The sequence below is a fragment of the Carassius carassius genome, chromosome 5 (assembly GCF_963082965.1).
Source record: "Carassius carassius chromosome 5, fCarCar2.1, whole genome shotgun sequence".
Taxonomy (NCBI): domain Eukaryota; kingdom Metazoa; phylum Chordata; class Actinopteri; order Cypriniformes; family Cyprinidae; genus Carassius; species Carassius carassius.
Window position 1 is genome coordinate 26,690,565 of NC_081759.1, and position 21,427 is coordinate 26,711,991.

Below are 21,427 nucleotides of genomic sequence, written 5' to 3' on the forward strand. Positions count from 1 at the left end.
ATTCGTCTTGATGTTTTGATGTGAGAATAGTTTGAAACTTTTGCAAATTAAACTGTTTTTTTGTTTTTTTCACACAAAATGAAAATCATTCAATAATAAAAGTGCAAACATTTCATCAGCTCAGGAAAAATTTTATTGAAATTGTGACTTCCTTCTGAAATCCCCCACCACCATAGAAGTGTCTTATGGGAAACAACCCAATCTTTAGAGGTCTGGAACTGTTAACCCATTCGAGGACATTCTCTGCCTGAGCCAGGTCCCATATCCCTCAGGTGGCCAGTTCTCTAATTTGTCATTTAGAGAAATGCTCTGTGATCAACTGAAGAACTGTCTGAGAGTCAGAGCAGTTTCAGTTTGATTACAGGCCTGTAATGGTGTAATGATTGCTGTGTTTGTTGTAGCTAATCTGTGCTGCAATCAACTTTGGAGCAAATTTATAGCAAGAAATAACAAATCTGAATCTTCTGCTTTTAAGAATCCTGTGGACATCAGCAAAAAAATTACATGCTCTTGTATGTGCTTAACTCAGATTGAACATGTCAAAGAACATGATTCACTCAAAATCTGGCAATCTGAATGGTGTTTCATGAGACGACAGCTAATAAAAGCTTTGTCCTTGAAAGTTTATCTTGTCAAGCTGCTTTTGATAACAGCAGACAGTCAGATGAAAGAACAGCATAAAAGACTATTCATAGCAGCAGAAGTGTGTTTTATAGTCTGTCTAGTGTGTGATCAGTCATGGATGGAAAACTATTTTGAGTATTTATTCAGCATTCTGCTTGAAAAATGACCTGGAATGGTTTTGCTGAAGTCTCTATGAGAGGGGACACTGAGGCTCCCTTTAATAATTTCATTCCACTAAGTGGTTTTTGCCTATTTATTGAACTGGATTTTAATGAAAAAGCAAAACTGCTTTTAGGTCATTGCACAGCGTTTTTGATAAACAGTATAACACATCTTAAATGAATCCTTGAAGTTACTCTGATTTTCTTTTACCATAGTAAATACATAATTTTGTGTGTTTACATGTGTCTGAATGTGTTTTTTTGGCTGTATGTAAGCTGTTTCCTCTTGACAGATTATTATTTCCTCAAACCTTTTGCTTTTGAGACACAGAGATTGCATTTGGGAGTGAGGAGTAACCATGGTAACAGTTAGCCCCGAGCAACACAACAAACTCATCACAATGGTTTTTTCTGAGAAATAAATGCTTTAAGTAAATGGTAAATGGACTGCATTTATATAGCGCTTTCAACAGACCACATGGCCATCCAAAGCGCTTTACAAGTTGCCTCACATTCACCCATTCACACACTCATTCACACACCGACTGCGGTGTCAGCCATTCAAGGCGCCATCCAGCTCGTCGGGAGCAGCTGGGGTAAGGTGTCTTGCTCAAGGACACCTCGACACTTGGTCAGGTGGAGCCGGGGATTGAACCACCAACCTTCCGGTTTGTAGACAACCTACATGAACCACTGAGCCACTGCCGCCCAAGTAAAGCACAGCAACAGAGCTAGAGCATCAGACTGCATCCTTCCTGGTCATCCTTCCTGGTCATTTAGGGCCACACATTAACCAGTAGCCAAATATTGATATTTTGTTAGCAAATTTGCATTCAGTCAAATTTTATCACTAGAAAAAAAACAGTCCTGTCTTATTTTTCCTTTTTTTCCTTCCAACCCATTTAAAATAGGGTGAAAAGACTATTCATGTTAACTTTAAAAGAGAATGTTTTGTAAGCCGGCTGTATAAACAAAGTGAACTGCTTCATCGTCTAAATTTGTTGTGAATTCCCCTTCGAATCCTAAAAGCTTTTTGCTTGACTGTCAACAACATATTCTGAGTAATATATTCTAGCAATTTTCTAGTCTTAATGAGTGTGTATTTTAAAAGCTACTGTGAATAAAGAATAATCACACTAGCAGGATTTATTGTCAAAGATGGAATTTCATAATGACCAAGCCTGAAACTGTATCTATTTTTTCCTCCAAAATACAGGGAATATGGTGCAATTGATGATGTGGACATCGACCTACACATTGATGTCACTTTCCTAGATGTAAGTGTTATTGTTCAGTGTCTTATTAAAGATAAATGATGATGCCCAATGAATATTTTTTAATTTTGTGTGTGCACGTGTGTGAAACTGAAATGATGTTTTTGTTTATAGGAGGAGATTGCACTTGCCTGGGATGTGATCCGGAGTGAACCTGTTATTGTGCGGCTTCACTGCTCCCTCACACAGTATCTGAATGGACCAGGTTAGTTCTCTCTCTCTCGTTTTCTTTCTCTCACACACACAAACAAACGTTCTGTAATAGAATATCAATCTTATGAACATCTCTTGCCCTTAGTCAGGTTGGAAGCCATATTGAACTGAACATGAATGAACACAAGGCTGTAAGGAATAGACTTGCAGTCTTTACAATGGCACAGACTGTATAATGATCCTAAATTGTGTACTCACATTTTTCAAAACCGCTTCATGGAGGTTTTGTCTACTAAAAAGTCTTTTGTAAAGATTTTGTTGTTAAACAACAGTACAGTCCATTGAGCGCATTGTAATTCTTTGCCTCACAGCTTTATTTTCATTCCTGTCAAAACTTCAGTCTATTGCTTTGATTCCCAGCCAGGGCTACATAGAAGTTTGTTAAATCTATAAAACAGTTAAGGAATCTTTAAGAAAACCTGCAAATCATTTTCTTGTCAACAATATTAGACTCGTTTGGCCAATTTGCCTTGTTAGATGTTTTTATTTTATGCTCTTTTTGCATACAGTATGACTCGTTTTCTCAGTGAGAGTCGTCTTGGTGTCTTTGCACTGAGCTCTCTCTCTTGATTGTAGATTTGCTTAGAATTACTTGCCTCAAGAACATGACCACTTCAGTTTAGATTGCAGGAGAAAGAGAGAAGTTACTTGGACATGTCCATAATACCGGCTCTTGTTCCCTTTTCAAGATCTTGCTCATCATAAGTGGCTACTTTCAGAGTGATCTTCTGTTCTAGTGTTTTAAAAACCTCTGATACACTTTGATGGCCAAATCAAACGTCTGTAGCAAATGGTTTCATTATGTGCTTCTTTGCAATACCTTTCTCATGGAAAATGTCATGTCCTGTTTCCAGTTCCCACTGTTGATGTGTTCCAAGTGTCTTCAAAAGACAGATTTGGACTTGGACATCAGTTGAAAAAGTAGGAAACTACTGGAAATTGTTTTCTAGCCTTATATAGGGTTTTCTAGTGTCATTAAACTTCATGAGGGTGTCGTTTCTTGGCAGGGTAATGCAAACCTTTGTCACACAGCAGTGGAAGTGTCAGAGCAAAGATAAACTCATCAGCCCACACAGTAAAAAGCAAAACGAGAGGAAGGTGAAGTCTCCCCTGCACATTTTTTCAACTCTACGCAGGTAAGAAAAAAAATCACTCCACTACACCAGTACTGGACAATTTATTTCCTACAGCATAGTCCTGCGTTTTATTTGTAGCTCTTCATACCCAGGACCAAAGAAATTTTCACCAATTTGAATGGTAACATTTAACTAAAAACACACATTAAAACTCTTCAACTCTTTATAGATTTTTTTTCTTCTGTTTTTACTGTTTTTATTGCTTTGTGCATGCTATTACATAACAGTTTTTCAAACATTGAATCATTATTTATGATTAAGTTTTAACCAGTCTTAACCTTACTCTTAAACTTGCTTGTGTGCTCTTCTGTGGTTCATCTGTTTGACTGGGTTTCTACAATTATGAAATTTTGTGTCTTGCAAAAATTAATTGTAATTCCAATATAAGGCTTCTTTTGAATAACCATCTATAGAAAATATGTTTTCTGTCCTCTGTTTTACTGGTGTAAATTTGTCTGTCAATCAGAATACAATATAGGAGTAAATTTGGTGATAATTTTTTCAATACATTTCACATTTGGTGTGATTGGGCTAAACTTATGCCTTCAAGACCAGCATTTACTTTTATGTTAACAAGTGTGCCAGCTTCATGGTCTTCGTGAGCTTTTTAGACCAGCTGGAGAGTCTGAGATATATTCTAATGAATGACCTTATGATTATTCGATGGTTGGTTAGCAAACTGTTGGAACTGCTAACAAATCTGATGTTTCACTGCATAAAAAAAAGACTCCAAAAATCCCTGATGAAATTGACATTTGGTTTGGCATTTTAAAACCATAAAGAGGAAATCTTACCTGAATGTCTTACCTGTGTGTTCTTTTTAAATGAATAATAAAATGATCCAGAAATGAAATTTAAGATGCAGAAAAAAATGTGAAGCAATTTGTCAACAATGCTTAATGCTTTGTATCTCATTAACTCTGGCACAGCCTACTGTAATTCATTAGTGCAAAAAACATGCATTTCTACTGCAAACTATGCAGACCTCAACATGAAAAATGAAATGGTGTGAATCCGCCAATTAAGCATTCTGAAATGTGCAGGATTTGCACAAGCATAATTGCACAACATATTTCTGTGTTCCTTAATTCATGTTGTTTGATTAATGTGCTGTGCTTGTGCAAACTCAGATCCCCCAGCTACCCTCCTCCTGGCTGTGTGAAGAGCAAAAAGAAGCTCAAACCAGAGCAGGATGGCATGTCGAAATCCCACCGTCTGTTACGGCGAACATGCTCCAGCACGGTGAAGCCAGAAATGGACGACTGCATCGGCAAGTCGCACAAGCTCCTGGGCCATTCCCTCTCCAGCGACCCGCGGATGGAGCAACATCAGCCCCTCAAGCAACCCCACCGGCTGCTGTCGAGGCCCTGCTCGACCGCTGTTAAACCGGAGGACTGCCCGCCGCCGCGGCCTCATCGGTCGAGCGCGGCAGAGCCTCGTTGTGAACAAGCTGCTGGCAGTAGCGATGGCGGTGCTTTGAAGCCCCACCGGCTCTTGGGCCGCTCCTGCTCGGGCAGCGTGCGGACTGAAGAGCTGGATGGCCTGAAGCACCACCACCGTCTGCTCAGCAGGTCCTACTCCAGCAGCACCAAGATGGGTAAAAACGACATCTTTAAAGAGCCTGTCACTGAGAGCAGACGCCTTTCCCTTACCTCAGGGCTAATCGGCATCCTGGCCCCATCACTCTCTTCCACACCTCAGGTAAGGATGTTTCCCATAGGCTGCTTGGGATTTTGTTGTATGAAAGTAGTTTCTTGGATTACATAATAAATTACACACTTGATGTGTGTTTTGGAAATGAAAGTATTATTTAAAAGGCACTTATTATGCCCCTTATTACAAGCTGTATTATGAGTCTCAGGTGTCCCCAGAATGTGTCTGAAGATTCAGCTAAAAATAGATCATTTATTATATCATTTTGAAAATGCCTATTTTGAGTGGAAGCAGAAACATGCTGTTTTCGTGCATTTATCTTTACATGCAAATGAGCTGCTACTTCCAGCCCACTTTTCCAGTGCCTTTACAGCTTCTGTCTCAGAACATCTGTTTGGTATTTATGTCCATCGTGCTGAAGTCATGCGTTTTAAAGCCTGATATAGTTTAAACTTATAATATATGGTACTGTGCGCGCACATTCTGTGAACAGCTTGATCTGTGACACTGCTTATGATTTATCTGGATCTGGATCACACAGATCCTTCAGTGTGTCTTGGAGGGGTGATGTTTCAAGGTCACACCACCTTGCTACAGGGGTTCCTCAAGGCTCAGTACTTGGACCACTTCTCTTCTCCATCTACATGACATCATTAGGATCTGTCATTCAGAAGTATGGCTTTTCTTATCACTGCTACGCTGATGACACCCAATTCTACCTCTCATTCCAACCAGATGACCCGACAGTAGCTGCTCGCATTTCAGCCTGTCTTGAGTGACATCTCTAGCTGGATGAATGACCATCACCTTCAGCTTAACCTTACGAAGACAGAACTCCTGGTGATTCCAGCTAACCCATTGCTTCATCACAACTTCTCTATACAGCTGGGCTCATCAACCATTACTCCTTCGAGGACAGCTAGAGACCTAGGAGTTGTGATGGATCATCAGTTAAGCTTCACAGACCACATTGCTACAACTTCCCGGTCCTGCAGGTTTGCCTTATACAACATTAGGAAGATTAGACCCTTCCTGTCAGAGCAAGCAACCCAACTTCTTGTCCAAGCTCTTGTTCTCTCCAGACTGGACTATTGTAATGCTCTCCTGGCGGGCCTTCCTGCATGTACTGTCAAGCCTCTGCAATTGATCCAGAATGCAGCAGCGAGGGTTGTCTTCAATGAGCCAAAAAAAGCTCACGTTACTCCGTTCCTCATCAGGTTACACTGGCTACCAGTAGCTGCTCGCATCAAATTCAAGGTACTGATGCTAGCCTACAAGACGACCACTGGCACGGCACCAACTTACCTAAACTCATTGGTTAAATCTTATGTGCCCTCCAGAAGTTTGCGCTCTGCAAGTGAACGACGCCTTGTGGTACCATCCCAAAGATGTTCAAAATCACTCTCACGGACCTTTTCCTGGACTGTGCCCAGCTGGTGGAATGACCTCCCAATCTCAATTCGTACAGCTGAGTCTTTACTCATTTTCAAGAAACATCTAAAGACTCATCTTTTTCGCCTGCACTTAACCAACTAACACTAGCACTTTTCCTTTTCTCGTCTTTTAATTTTATAAATTAAAAAAAAAAAAACCTACCTATGCGTTCTATACTAGACTAACTGAGACTTGTCATGGCACTTGTATACTGTTGTTGTTCTCTTGTTGACCTGACTGCTTCTACTGTTCTCATTTGTAAGTCGCTTTGGATAAAACCGTCTGCTAAATGATTAAATGTAAATGTTATGGGGATTAATAAATAGATGATAAATAGATAATAAATAGGATTTTTATCATTATAGGGTGGTTGTGTACACACACTGCCAACACATGTTTATGTTCATACAACATGTAAAAGTGAATTTTGCTAATAGGTGCCCTTTCAAAGAATTTATTTACTGCAAAAATAAAAGTAAACAATTTCACAGTTAATTTGTATAACCAGGCTGAGATGAGAGAGTATAACAAGTTGAGGACAGGACGATTTTTTTTTTTTTTAAAAGAGAGAGAGATTCAGTAGTTTTTTTCTTTCCCCATGAGTTAAATTTTTGGCTTGAGACATTGAAAACAGCTTTTGTGTACTTGGCTTGTGAATTTGGTTTGGAATGTAGAGGTTAGAGTTCAAACTTATTTTTTTTTTCTGTTTTCTCGAGTAGCCAAACATCGGAGCCAAATCCATTCCAGTCAGAGACAGAGGTTTCCTTGTTCAGGTAAAAAAAAAACTTAAAACAAAAAAACTACACTTCCCCCTTTGCCTTAATTCATTATTCAAGCAGGATTTGAGGTCTGATTAATACAACTCTTTTACTTGCAAATACATTCTGAATCCTTTCCTGAAGCAAACTGAGCTTGAGGGCATGTGATTGTTTGCAGTAGTTGATATTCTCCAGTTATTAGTATTCTTATGACCAAAACTGAATGTGCAAGAAACATTTCAGGAAACATTCCTTTCAATTGTTTCAAACATGATGAAAATATATTATTTTTCAGTGGACTATCCTTGTAATCTGAATTAGGGATTTGGTGGAGCTCTTCTGGCTGCTGCTGATGTTGTATTAGTATTATAGAGGGGAGCAATGTTACTGAACAGATGCTGTATGTGTTAACCTGATGTGTAATTGCAGACTATGGAGTATGCCGAGCAGCGTATACCTGTACTGAATGAGTTCTGTGTGGTCTGCGATGAACCTCATGTGTTCCAAAATGGACCAATGCTAAGAGTGAGTCTGATTGCTCTACTAGCAATCTTGGATTGATAGATGATGGGAATTCTTTGGATTAATTCTGGATTGCTTCTAATGATCTCATTTATGCGTGTCCTACAGCCCACAGTGTGTGAGAGAGAGTTATGTGTATTCGCCTTCCAGACGTTAGGGGTCATGAATGAGGCTGCTGATGAGATAGCCACTGGTGCTCAGGTACACAAACAAACAACCAAAATAGACATTGTTGACTGTAAGCACTCATATAGTCAATCTGCACAGATGTTTCTAACCAAATGTCTTATGATTTCTGTTTGTGATTACAGGTAGTAGACCTACTGGTCTCCATGTGCCGATCTGCACTTGAGTCTCCAAGGAAAGTTGTCATTTTTGAGCCATATCCCTCTGTGGTGGATCCCAATGACTCACAAGCACTTGCCTTCAACCCCAGGGTACTTAAAACACTTAGAGCATTTAACTTTAGCTTGATCTGTCTCTCTAATGTAATCCTGCTATTCAGAAAGGAATATTACATTGATTGTTTGAGTTCTTCTTCAGAAAAAGGACTACGACCGAGTGATGAGAGCACTTGACAGTATCGCATCTATAAGAGAAATGACCCAGGTATCAAGTAGAATTTTCCAACAAGAGCATGTTTTTTTTTTCTCTGATTGTTGTATTGTTTTGAAGGCCATCAGTCAATTAAAATAGAGTGGGTTTAATCAAATAAAAATATGATGTAAATGATTTAGAAATTTATTACGAGGTATTTTTAGAATAATTTACTAAATTATTTAATCTAATGTAATATTTCATAAATGGATCATATATATTGTATAATAATAAATTGCATTAAATAGACAGCCCTAGTTGTTTACAATCTTACTACAATTGTTACAATTGCTATAACATATAATGCAATAACACGTTGACCATTGACATGCCTTCTGCACAGGCTCCATACCTGGAGATAAAGAAACAAATGGACAAGCATGATCCCCTGGCTCACCCACTGCTGCAGTGGTATGACAGAATGACATTTCAGTCATTATCTACTCCACTCCTGCATTTTAACGATGTGTAAATGTGATGGTGAGCTCTCCCAACAGCTCCGATTACATTGTCTTGGAGAGTGTGTACATCCATCTATATGATCATGTGATGAGCTATTACTCATTTATTGAAATACGTCTATAGTCCTGCAGTAGAGGGTTTCAAACCTAATGGGGAATATGACATGATTGATAAATCCATTTTCTTTACAGGGTGATTTCCAGTAACAGATCACACATAGTGAAGCTTCCTGTTACTAGAGTAAGTCTTGTATCTATTTTATTAAGCATTTGTAATGATGTCCTTGAATATTTCTGCTGTCAAATGCCATAAGAATGTGCACATTTCTGGAATCTAGATTAAGATGATCAGGGTTAGACTTTGGGTGTTCAACTTGAAGACGTCTTTGATCAACTTTTCAAGGAAACCGTAGAGATTGTGATCTGTCATGTCCTCATAATAATGTCAAAACTACAGCAATGACTGCCTACTAGTAGATGACTGTGGCTGGTCAAATTATATCACTTTATCATGTCTTTTATGCGTGCTGACATATAAAAAAAAAACTTTAAGTAAGCTAGCATTAGTAGTGAAATAAATCAAATCTTAGTGTCAGGTTTTTCAACTTTCAAATAAGTCAAATTATGTAATGTGACTCATAAAATGCAGTCTACTGTGGGACATGCTTTATTTTAAAAAGTGTTATTAAAAGCACACTAACTGGGAAACAACCTGTTCCTTAGATCTGTACATTCGACCTTAAAGAGACATCCTAATAAACCTTCTTCTGTCTGTGTCATAAATGTTCATCAAAGAACAAAAGACAGAGAAAATCACTCACTACTCTTAACTAGATCACTGTATGATTTTTTTATGAATCAGTGTTTATTTGTTTCATACAGTATCTATGTTTCCATCTAAAGATTCAGATTAAACTTGTGCGCAAAACTGAAATATTGCATAAAACATTTGCAAATAAAGCACCATTTCCATCCAACGAGTCAAAGAGAACAGAATCCTCACTTCCTGCAAACTGGCACTAAATATCACTAAGATAACTAGGAGAAGCCACTGAATATAATAATTTTCATATATGATAAATGACTTGCGCCTGATAGCGAGCAGACGAAACACAACAGATGCAGTCATTGCTTTCGGAGGTGGATGTCGTTTGGGATTGCAGTCATGTAAGACAATTATACAGAAATACTTTGATGACAGACTTTGCTCAGGCATTTCAGAATGACCATAACAACATATAGATGCTGTGAACGAGATCGGTCCGCTGCTAGTCAGTTTATCCCGTCTCATAGCTCATGACTTTTTCAATGCGCATGGAGGAATTTATTTGGTAAATGTGTTTCTGTCGTTGTTTATGCACATTTTTCTTATTGGATAAAATGTTAATCCTTCTCAAATGTGCACATATGTTTTATGCACATTTTTAGAATTTATGCGCATCTTGGCATTTTTATCTTGCATTTTTTATGCGATATTCCAAAATGTGCAAAAAAAAAAAATAGATGGATGGAAACATAGCAAGTGATACAGTGTTTTAAAGTAGGCTTTGTTTTCCATTTTGTTTGTTTAATGCAATACTGTGTTGTTAAAACAGATAAGCCATTGGCTTGTTCCAGTCTGTATATTCTCATTAGTAAATCTCAAAATTGGTAGATCGTGGTTTTGTGTGATCTGATCTTTTTGGGAAGTTTACCCATCCCTAGGTTAGACTAACTGGCATCACCTCCCTAAGAGAGAACCATGACTCCTTTAGAAACTATCTTTCAGTTCTTCTGTATTCCTGAAAAGTTTTAAATTCAGAGGAATTTTCGATATCTAAGTCTCAAGCAGAGAAAATTATTAAGGCTTAATGTCTCAAGTGTATGCTCTTACATCTTGTTTTTCTCACAACAGCAACTGAAGTTCATGCACACACTCCATCAGTTCCTTCTGCTCAGCAGTCCGCCAGCCAAAGAATCCAACTTCAGAGCTGCCAAAGGCCTCTTTGGGAGTACCTTTGCTTTCCAGTAAGTTCCATTTTAAACACTCAATACAGAATTTACCTAAGAATCTTCAAATCTGACCCACATCATTACAAACTCATGATTCATGACAAGGAAAATGTGTTTTATCTGGTCCCTAAGTAAGTATATTATAGTATTTTTCTATTCTTGCCATTTTTGGCAAACTATTGGCAGTTTTGTGTGTAATGTGAATCAGTCAGTCTATGAATGGTCTGTAGGTTTGTTGAACAAATGTTGTAGATGTCACAAGCCTGGTTTGCACTGCAAGACATAACAGAAAAGCAATAATTTCTTTCTTCAAATGTTTTATGGCATTGTGATTATGTCCACTAATAATTAATGTAACCCCGGACCACAAAACCAGTCTTAAATGTACATTTCTGTTAATTGAGATTTATGAATCATTTAAAAGCTGAATAAATAAGCTTTCCCTTGATGTATGGTTTGTTAAGATAGGACAATATTTGGCCAAGATACAACAATAGGTTACTGTCGTAACCCCGGTTCTCTGAAACATAGAGTGGAGAGATCCACCTATGGGAAGGGCATCTGTACCTGACCTCTGCAGAAGCATCCAATTGCACCAAGTCTGGCTAGAGAGACAGAAGCGCGCAGCCAATGCCAGGTAAGGCTGCGTCCCCTTACCTAAGGGCATATAATGGCTGTGGTGCTGCTATTCTCCAGTAAGTATATTCACTTCTCGTGCGGCAAGCGGGACAAAGCTGGTGGATCTCTCCACTCGATGTTTCAGAGAACCGGGGTTACGACAGTAATCTAATGTTCTCTTTCATCATCTCATGTTCAAGATCCACCTATGGGAGAGACATGGACAGCTCCCCAATTGCCCAATACACTCACAGTAAGGTTCTGAAAGCCAGAGAAGGACGGTCGACCCCAAGGAGGCGGTGTCTGACATGTCCCATAATCATGAAACTTCAATGCTGATGCACACACATGACTGCTATGCACATGCAGCACAAGAAACATGTATGCAGCACACACATGATAATAACTCCAGCAACACCAATGTGCATATAAATACACCCAGAAAAGGAAATGCATGCTTAGTGACAGGAATGTGCATGCCCTGCCGGCCCATTCACTCCTTATTCGTTACTTTCAACGGGGTTGCAGGGAAGGGTTAAGAAGACCCCACCCCTAAAACCGAATGTGCTACCGAGGTTCTGGTGACATCCAGCCGGTAATAACGCACAAATGTATGAGGAGAAGCCCAACTGGCAGCGGAGCAGATGTCCTGCAGTGACGCTCCCCTAAACAAAGCCCAAGAGGCGGCTATGCCCCTCGTGGAATGAGCTCTGATGCCCCTGGGGGCTGCACTCCCTTGGATTCATAAGCCAAAGCTATAGCATTCACAAGCCAATGTGAGAGACGTTGCTTAGATATGGGATTCCCTCCATGAGGGGGTGCCCATGAAATAAAGAGCTGGTCACTCTTCCCGAAAGTACTGGTCCTGGTCATATATGTCTGTAAAGCATGGACGGGACACAGAGCATTTAGCCTCTCATCCTCTGGGGAGGAAAAAGGTGGAGGGTGAAAAGCGGACAGCTCCAACACCTCCGAAGTGAACGCAGGGAAGCACTTCGGCATGAAGGCCGGATTAGGCTAAAGGGAAACCTTGTCTCCACTAAGAGACAATTTAGTGCACTAGGGATGAACCGAGAGTGCATGTAGCTCACTGACACATTTAGCCAATGCCAAAGCCAAGAGCAAAACTGTCTTGAAAGACAGCCCAGGGAAATACATCCCAGAGGCTCAAAAGTATATTGAGATAGAGCCTCCAGCACCATGGAGAGGTCCCACTCGGGAACAGTTTTCCTGATGACTGGCAAGGAGCGACGGGCACCCTTCATAAACCTGCGGATTAGAGGATGCTGCCAGACTGTTGAGCCCTCAAAACCCACATGACAGGCCGAAATCGCAGCCAAGTAGACCTTGATTGTGGAAAAAGACCTCCCTTTTTCCAATAGGTCTTGAAGGAAACACAAAATATCAGGAACTGAGCACTGATAAGATGTGAGACCACGCCCATCGCACCACCCTTCGAACACTTGCCACTTGCAGCTATACAAGGACCGCGTAGAAATGGCCCTGGCATTCATTCATTGTATTCATACTATTCATTGTATAGTAGCAATCACACGCGGCGAAAGCCCCAGTGTGCTTAAGTTTGTCCTCTCATGGGCCAGGCCACGGCTCGGAATATAACAGAGGGATTATCTCCGCCAGCCATGGTGCTTTGGGCCACCTGGGTGCTATTAGAATGAGAGACAGGCCCTGCTCTCTCACCTTGGCCAGTGTGGGAATTATCAGGCACAGGGGAGGAAAAGCATACAGCGGCACTCTGGGCCACGGCATCCACGTCCTTTAGCGAGAAGAACATAGGACAATGGTAGTTTTCGTGTGAGGTGAATAGATCTACGGTTGCCTGTCTGAATCTCATCCATAACATATCCACTATCTGTGGGTGAAGAAGCCAATCTCCATAGATTGGGTTTCCCCTCGATAGAAGATCCGCGCCTCTGTTTGGAATGCCCGGAACATGAGTCGCACTGGAGAGGCAGAAAATGATTCAGAGCCTTCCATACAGTTAGAAGCTCTAAATAAATGATGTGCGCTGAACGTAGTCTGCTCGGCCACAGATCGTTCACTGTTCTGTCCTCCTGGGTGGCGCCCCAGCCTGTTAAGGACGCATCTGTCGTCACAACTTTCCGCATCATAACCATCCCCAGAGGGGTTCCCTGTGCGTAAAAGTCTGCGCTCTTCCAGTGGCGCAAGGCTGCCGAGCAGGTGCGCGTCACTATTCCAGAGCGACAAATATCGCGCGTCGGGTTGAAATGTAGTTACAAAACCCATTTCATGAACGCTCTCATTCTCAGGAGTCCCAGCAGAACAACCTGGATAAATGAAGCCATAAGACCCTGCGGTTCTGGGACAAAAAGAGAGTCCGAAGGGCTCGTGGCCCGTGAACGCGGACTCGATGCCCCCATCAACCGAACATCAGCCAGGCCGCTTACGTTTCGAGTCGACGGGGGTGGGGTTAGATAGTCTTCCAGCCGCGGCGGGAGTTGATTTCCCCCAGCACTTAGCAGGCGGTGGATAATTCTGCCGTGGAGGGGCTTTGATACGGGGCCTTTCCTTGCCCTGGTGGAAATGTCGTCCCGTAGCAGGAGTGTTCGTTGGTCCGCCATCCTATGAAGGCATAACCTGAAGGCCTCATCCTCCTTTTTGTCGTCACACTGTTGTTGCATCAATGCAACGGCGGGGCAGAAGAGAGCCCGGCCGGGCTCCACCGACGCGCCCGCGATGCGCCGCTTCTCGCTGTCAGGAAGGCCTGACAGGTTAAGCCACAGCGTGCTCTCCCACCACAGAAAGCGCCATAGAGCACCCTCAGGCTTGGACGGCCTGCCGAGCATTACGGAGGATGAGGTCCTTCACCGTGAGGATCTCCTTCCACAAGGGTAGAGAAGGAGTTCCCTTTTTTCCAACTGTTGCCCTAATTAGTCCAAAATCTCCGCCTGGTAAGCGGAGAGGAGAGAGGAGATGTTCAATGCTCTGACAGTCAAGGCAGTGGACCTGTATGCGGCCTGGTGAACCGAAGCAGAAAAACGGTCCATCTTGTTGGGCAAGACCGGCTTAGGGGGAGCGAGCAGCCCACTGTGACCTGGGTTAAGGTGCCTGGTGATGGAAGGCTTGATAGCGGGGGGGTCACCCATACCATGAGCTGCCATATCCTTTACCTCAAGGCCTGTAAGGCTGTGTTTGAAGTCGAGCGGGCTGCTCCAATTGTGCCTCATGTTCTTAGCGCACGCTGAAAGGAAGGGGAAGAGTTGTTTCCTTGGACCGGGAGGAGGTCCCAACACTTTTCCGTCGTAAATATCCCTCTCCTGGTCAGTGGCGCTCTGTGGAGCCGGCCACTCATTGTTGAGGCGAGTGGCCGCTCGCTTACAAACTTCCAGGAGGATGGACTGAGGCAGAGCTACGTGGACGCTAGCCTGGGCAACGCCAGAGGGCGGGATGGCCTCCTCGTCCTCTAAGACCCCAAGAAGGGCCGCATCATCCTCATCGCCAGAACCGGTTGGTTCGTCGGCGAGCATGAGGTTGCCCGCAAAGATGTCCTCTTCGGGGAATGAGGGATTGGGCTGGTCAGCCTAAATAAGTGAGGAGGAGCTCCGGGAGTCCCCCGGTAGACGGCGTAGTAATAGCTTCTTTGGCAGCATAAGTATGGCAAGTATAAAAAATCCGTGGCAGGCAGCCGTGGAAGGAGGAGCAGGTGAAAACGGCGAGAGTGTGGGCGGCTCTGAATGCAGAACACAGCAGAAGGCTGAAAAGACGACTGTCACGTCTGGCGGAGGCTGATCAGGCGATATGTCCTCCTGAAGACACGAAATGAGCAGCGTAATCCAACCGAACTGTGTCAGTGCAGAGATCGTGAGAAGCGAATGTCAACTGGAGAATAGCAGCGCCACAGCCGTTATATGCCCTAAGGTAAGGGGGCGGGGCCTTACCTGGCATTGGCTGCGCGCTTCTGTCTGTCTAGCCAGACTTGGTGCAAATGGATGCTTCTGCAGAGGTCAGGTATGGATGCCCTTCCCATAGGTAGATCTCGAACACGAGATGATGAAAGAGAACTATTTACAAATCTGGAATCTGAGGGAGAAAAAAAGTCCAAATACTGAGAAAATCACATTTAAAGTTGTCCAAATTAAGTTCTTAGCAATGCATATTATTAACCAAAAATTAGGTTTTGATGGTTACAGTAGGAAATTTACAAAATATCTTCATGGAACATGATCTTTACTTAATATCCTAATGATTTTAGGCATCGATCATTTTAACCCAAACAATGTTTTTTTGGCTATTGCTAAAAATATACCCCAGTTTGACTTTTTGTGGTCCAGGGTCACAAATATTCTACATTTGGAAATACATTTCATTGTCACAATAAAAGGAATCCAGTTCCAGCTGTCTTAACTAGTTCAGTTGATTTTCAACTGTGCAGCAACTGTATTTGAAGGACTCATAGAATTCCAATCTGTCTTTTGCACAAATCTAATTAAAGCTACAGGCGTGAAGTCTCTTGCTGAGTTGAAAACACTGGTTGTTGATTTTCCAGATTTAAAAAGACAAACTGACTGGCTCTTTCTCCTTCTCTCTTTCAGTGGATCACACATAGAAAACTGGCACTCCATTTTGAGGAATGGTTTGGTCGTGGCATCAAACACGAGGCTTCAGGTACTTGCATCTAATTATGATGCAGATGCATTACCCACGGTGTCTGGTTCTTTAAAGAGACTGATCATAAAAAGGGTTGAGGGGAAAGATGTTTTTATAGAAAACAAGATGAGATGAAAGTGTGGATGAAGCAGGGTTTTTAAATAGTGGAAATAGATGTAGTAAGATGTAATAGTGTATACATACATGCATAATGTATTATGTAAACCTCTTAAACATCCAAGCAGACTGATGTACACTGACCTTTTTACACCACATCTCTAAATTTATGTAAGAAAGAACTTAAGAGGTTTATTCACTGGATGTTTCTTACAACAAAATATAAAATTTAAATGTCTTTAAATCCAGTTGTGTGTACTGTATGAGATTAGTGAGATTATTTCTGCAAAAATATTTCACCAAACATATTTTATAATTAATTAATGCAATTGTATGTGTGTGTGTGTGTGTGTGTGTGTGTATGTGTAAAGACCTCTAACACTAGCTTGCTCTATTCTTTTTTATTCTATCTGTTTTCTTAATATTATATTATTTAAAAACCCATGCTAGGTGTACTGTGTTAACCTAACTGAGACTTGTTATAGCACTTATATATCATTGCTCTTTTTGTTGTTTTTGATTGCTTCCACTGTCCTCATCTGTAAGTCGCCTAGGATAAAAGCGTCTGCTAAATGAATAAATGTAAATGTAAATGTACATATTTTGAGAAGTAAAACAGTTTGCAGTGATTTAACTCAATGCCATACTGAATCTTGTTTGCAGCTCCATGGCGCTATCTATGGGATTGGAATCTATCTCAGTCCATTATCAAGCATATCCTTTGGCTACTCAGGTCTTAAAACCTTTATGAGCAAAACTCCTGTACTTTCTACATAAATATATGCAAAAAATTTAAAAACATGTATAATTGCTTGACATAACTGTGGATTTTTGTGGAACAGGGATGAATAAAAAACAGCAGAAAGTTGCTTCAAAAGATGAAACTGCTGCCAACAAGTCCAATATTAATTTGCAGGTATGTAGCTTTTTTAACATTTGCTACTTTTTACCCCAAATTTCCTGACACACTCATTATTAGAATGCCTTTCTTAAAAGAAAAATGCTTTGGATCCTGAAACCTGCAGGACATTATCCAAATTTTTCTGTTTTTGCTTTCAGTCACAGAGGAAAGGTCAGAACCCACAGTTTCTGCAAAGCCGCAACCTGAAATGCATAGCCTTATGTGAAGGTACACATTTAACAAAGATTTATGCCATCATATGCAATTCTTATCATGTTAATAATCACTTCTTTTTATGTATATATATGTAACAGTTATTACATCTCCAGACCTGCACAAGCATGGGGACATCTGGGTAGTTCCAAATACAGATCATGTCTGCACACGTTTTTTCTTTGTGTAAGTACATTTGTCTATCTCTGCATATATCTGTAAAATTAAATATTGAGTGTGTATCTCACATATTGAATGCATTCATTCCATCAGAACATAAGAAGGAGAATGCGATATTAGCAGAAGTACTGAACCTAAATTGAACTGATAGTCTACTTCCTTTTTTTTTTTTTACGAACTAGTTATGAGGACGGACAGGTAGGTGACACAAGTATAAACACACAGGACCCTGGCATTCATCGGGAGATCCTGCGAGTCATCGGCAATCAAACGGCTACTGGATGAAAGAGTTTGAACACAATACCGCTGCCTTGACCTCTTTCCCAAAGCTGGACATTTGAGCTTAGGAGGCCAATACCACATGTATTTTTGGTAACCACAAATACACACACACACACAAACACAAAAAACAAGAAGCATATTCGCAATCTTCAGAATACAGTATTTCTACTGTTCCCCTGCGATACATGCATATTTACACTGGCTATTCAACTATTACCATTTTGCTAAGTTTATAAATACAAGGTACATTTTGAAAGAACATGGTATGTCTCTCAGTTCAACTGATAGACTACTTATTTTTTGTAAAGAATACAAAAAATGAAACTTTTTTGAGACTTTCCTGGAGAAAATCCAATATTCCTGTGAGGATATGCGCCATCTGACCTGGTTTACTAAGAGTTGTACTTGTTAAAGTACATTAATTTGTGTATACAAAAGGTGTCTACTGTATATGCACTTTATTTTTCTTAATTGTATGATAGCTGTTTCAAACTTCCATATAATCTTAAATGCCTTTGAAAGACAAACGTATTTATTGTTTGACAGTGCTGAACACAAGCGAGCAACTCCTCTTGTTGACTGCATTTACAGCTGATGGAGAGCTTTGACAAGTGTAGTTTAAAAACAATATCCCTGTTCTACAGCTAATATTTTCTGCTACTTAAAAGTAGCTGTCAGTTTACAATTTCTTAAGGCCTCAGTTTAGAATTTGCCCAGATGTACTGAACCTGCCACTTCATTAACATCTTCATTTTAAACGTACAGTATTGCTGTAACGTTTTCATTTACCAGTGACTATACCAAGTATGAAAAAAATATTTTAAAAAATTTCAAAAAAGACTTTATATATTCAGCAGCGACAACTAAACATAAGATGCATGCTGCTTTCCTTACGTTTTCAGATTTTTTTTTTTAAATAATGGACAGAAATCGGCACCCAATTGTAAAATGTCTTTGAATATTACAATATATAACTTTTTTTGTAAGGTGATTTTAAGGCAGAATAAGTGTTTGCTGCTTGTTGTTTATACATTGTAATGTATTAACAGAGGGTTCAAATGTGAGTATTCTGTTCAATTTTTGCAGTTCTTTATAGTGATGTTTAGACACCTGTGTGGTTGTTAACTTTACTTTCAAAACATTAAATTGTTCGATCATTAAAATCACTAAATCTTTTTTTGAGAATGATCACCCAATATAGGTATAGGAAAATGTGCATAAAGGGTAATGGGTTTGGTTAATATAAAATTTGATCCAAAATACTAAATGAGGAAATGAAACTTCTACATAAAGTCCAGATGTAGCACCACATTGCTTTTTTTTCCGCACTTATGGTTAGAATTATGGGTTTTATTAAAATATGGACACAATAAATATGTGGTATTATTTTGTGCAGAAAAGTATTTTGTATTTTACCATGGGATTTTGAAATGCTGGTAAATTCACATGATGTTCACTGCAATATATTCCATTGACTATAGTTTCAAGTGAATGACAATAACAATACATTAAATCTGAAGTGAACGTTTACGTAATCATTACACATTGTCAAGTTCGTCATTACTAAAAAACTATGTAAATCAGATTAATTATATTTATTCTTTCAAATCCACAATCTAATCAGTTAATAAATAGTTTAAATATCTTTCAAGGATTAAGACGGGGGTCGTTCTTACATGCATGTACTCTCATAACGGTTGCAAAACATCTAACAGCAACTTATTTTTGTGTTTATATTTTTTTCATTGTGATAGACCATGTTCATATGTGATAGGTCTATTTGTATAGTTTTGTACATTTTCTGCACAATTTGGTAAAAAATAAAATTAAAAAAGGATCATGCTACTTAGCATTTGGTGCCTTATCGATAAGGATTTAATGGCAAACATGACAGTACTGTCATATATGAAAAGACTGTATATAGTGTAAAAAATGCCACAGCAACATGGAGGCCAAATATTTTCTGTAGTACGTTTTTACTTTTTCCTTATTTTGCGTACGGAGCAAGCTTTTTACAAGTTATGGAAATAGTAGCTTATGTATCTGTTTATGTTCATTAAATTCAGATTTGCCAATAATTCAGATATTTGTCTTTTTTCTTTCTAACTGAACTAATGTGTAAAACCCTAAATACTGCAGAGCACCAGTTTAAGCACATACAGTAGACCAAAAGTTTGGACACACCTTCTCATTCAAAGAGTTTTCTTTATTTTCATGACTGAAAATTGTAGAGTCACACTGAAGACATCAAGGGCTATTTGACCAAGAAGGAGAGTGATGGGGTGCTGCGCCAGATGACCTGGCCTCCACAGTCACCGGACCTGAACCCAATCGAGATGGTTTAGGGGTGAGCTGGACCGCAGACAGAAGGCAAAAGGGCCAACAAGTGCTAAGCATCTCTCGGGGAACTCCTTCAAGACTGTTGGAAGACCATTTCAGGTGACTACCTCTTGAAGCTCATCAAGAGAATGCCAAGAGTGTGCAAAGCAGTAATCAAAGCAAAAGGTGGCTACTTTGAAGAACCTAGAATATGTCATATTTTCAGTTTTCACACTTTTTTGTTATGTATATAATTCCATATATAATTCCACATGTGTTAATTCATAGTTTTGATGCCTTCGGTGAGAATCTACAATTTTCATAGTCATGAAAATAAAGAAAACTTTGAATGAGAAGGTGTGTCCAAACTTTTGGTCTGTACTGTACATCTGCAGCCTTACCAGCCATACTCACCTTTGATCCAGAGCAATTTTCCAAACGCAAGAGCTGTTTCTTTTTGTTACAATTATTAACCATTAAACATCTGGCTAGTGCACAACATCAAACAACTTAAAAATGGCTGCTGACAGCATTAAGGTGTAGTCAAAATGTTTATGAGGGGAAAAGCAGTGCATGGGGATGTAGAAAGTTGTAGAATGGATCAGCCATTTAATTTCAAGTGTCTTCCCTCTAAAGCACAAATACATTTTTTACCAGTGTTCCTATTGCTGTTTTTCTCATAAAGTGTTATTTGTAACTAATTTAGCTGTACCTCTGTAAATCAGTGCTAGAACAGGCTAATCATTGACTCAAGTTGGCCAAAAGCCAGGACACTTGGGCCAGGTAAGTCATTTATTATTATTATTATTTGTATATGATGCCTAAATACCAGTAAATCTTTCTGCAATGTAGCACCTTTCTGAGAGGGGAAAAACAATATTTGATGAACCATTTGCATTTATTTAATGTTCATGTACACTTTTGCATCATTCATCCAAGTTTTAATACTACAAAAGGTAAACAATAAATGATCCAGAAAAAAAAAAATCAGTTAATATGAAAAAGCCTGATACCAATGGAAATGGTTTAGTGTTACTAAAATGACCTGTTTTTGGTTTGATTAAAGTTTCTCATGAACATTGCAGTTTTTTTTTTTTTTGCTGCTGAGACACTATAACTTTCTATACACTACATGACACTTAATTTTGCTGCATGTTCATCCATCTAAAAAATCTAATCACGATATAATATAGCAATGATTATTTTTTAAAGTAAAACTGATAAGATTTGATCATAATGACATGAAACAATAAGGTTTCATTTAAAAGCACAAACAAGTTATACTGCATGCATAACATCATAATAGTAGATTTTCTTAGGGGCATTTTGAAAATGCCGCCCCG

The 21,427-nt window shown here is 39.8% G+C and overlaps 1 protein-coding gene across 1 annotated transcript in view; it reads left to right on the top strand.

Moving 5' to 3' along the window:
- Nucleotides 1-18,675, top strand: part of LOC132141102 (protein mono-ADP-ribosyltransferase PARP8-like) — a 33,618-nt gene extending 14,943 nt beyond the window's left edge. Inside the window, exons 8-26 of the mRNA XM_059550338.1 lie at nucleotides 2,002-2,062; nucleotides 2,174-2,264; nucleotides 3,127-3,193; nucleotides 3,280-3,408; nucleotides 4,539-5,109; nucleotides 7,215-7,268; nucleotides 7,683-7,778; nucleotides 7,884-7,976; nucleotides 8,087-8,212; nucleotides 8,319-8,384; nucleotides 8,716-8,783; nucleotides 9,026-9,074; nucleotides 10,728-10,840; nucleotides 16,018-16,090; nucleotides 16,853-16,922; nucleotides 17,032-17,105; nucleotides 17,249-17,318; nucleotides 17,405-17,489; nucleotides 17,666-18,675. Coding sequence (XP_059406321.1) covers nucleotides 2,002-2,062; nucleotides 2,174-2,264; nucleotides 3,127-3,193; nucleotides 3,280-3,408; nucleotides 4,539-5,109; nucleotides 7,215-7,268; nucleotides 7,683-7,778; nucleotides 7,884-7,976; nucleotides 8,087-8,212; nucleotides 8,319-8,384; nucleotides 8,716-8,783; nucleotides 9,026-9,074; nucleotides 10,728-10,840; nucleotides 16,018-16,090; nucleotides 16,853-16,922; nucleotides 17,032-17,105; nucleotides 17,249-17,318; nucleotides 17,405-17,489; nucleotides 17,666-17,768 — 2,059 coding nt within the window. The 3' untranslated portion in view covers nucleotides 17,769-18,675. The remainder of the gene's footprint in view (nucleotides 1-2,001; nucleotides 2,063-2,173; nucleotides 2,265-3,126; nucleotides 3,194-3,279; nucleotides 3,409-4,538; nucleotides 5,110-7,214; nucleotides 7,269-7,682; nucleotides 7,779-7,883; nucleotides 7,977-8,086; nucleotides 8,213-8,318; nucleotides 8,385-8,715; nucleotides 8,784-9,025; nucleotides 9,075-10,727; nucleotides 10,841-16,017; nucleotides 16,091-16,852; nucleotides 16,923-17,031; nucleotides 17,106-17,248; nucleotides 17,319-17,404; nucleotides 17,490-17,665) is intronic.
- The last annotated feature ends 2,752 nt before the right edge of the window (nucleotides 18,676-21,427 follow it).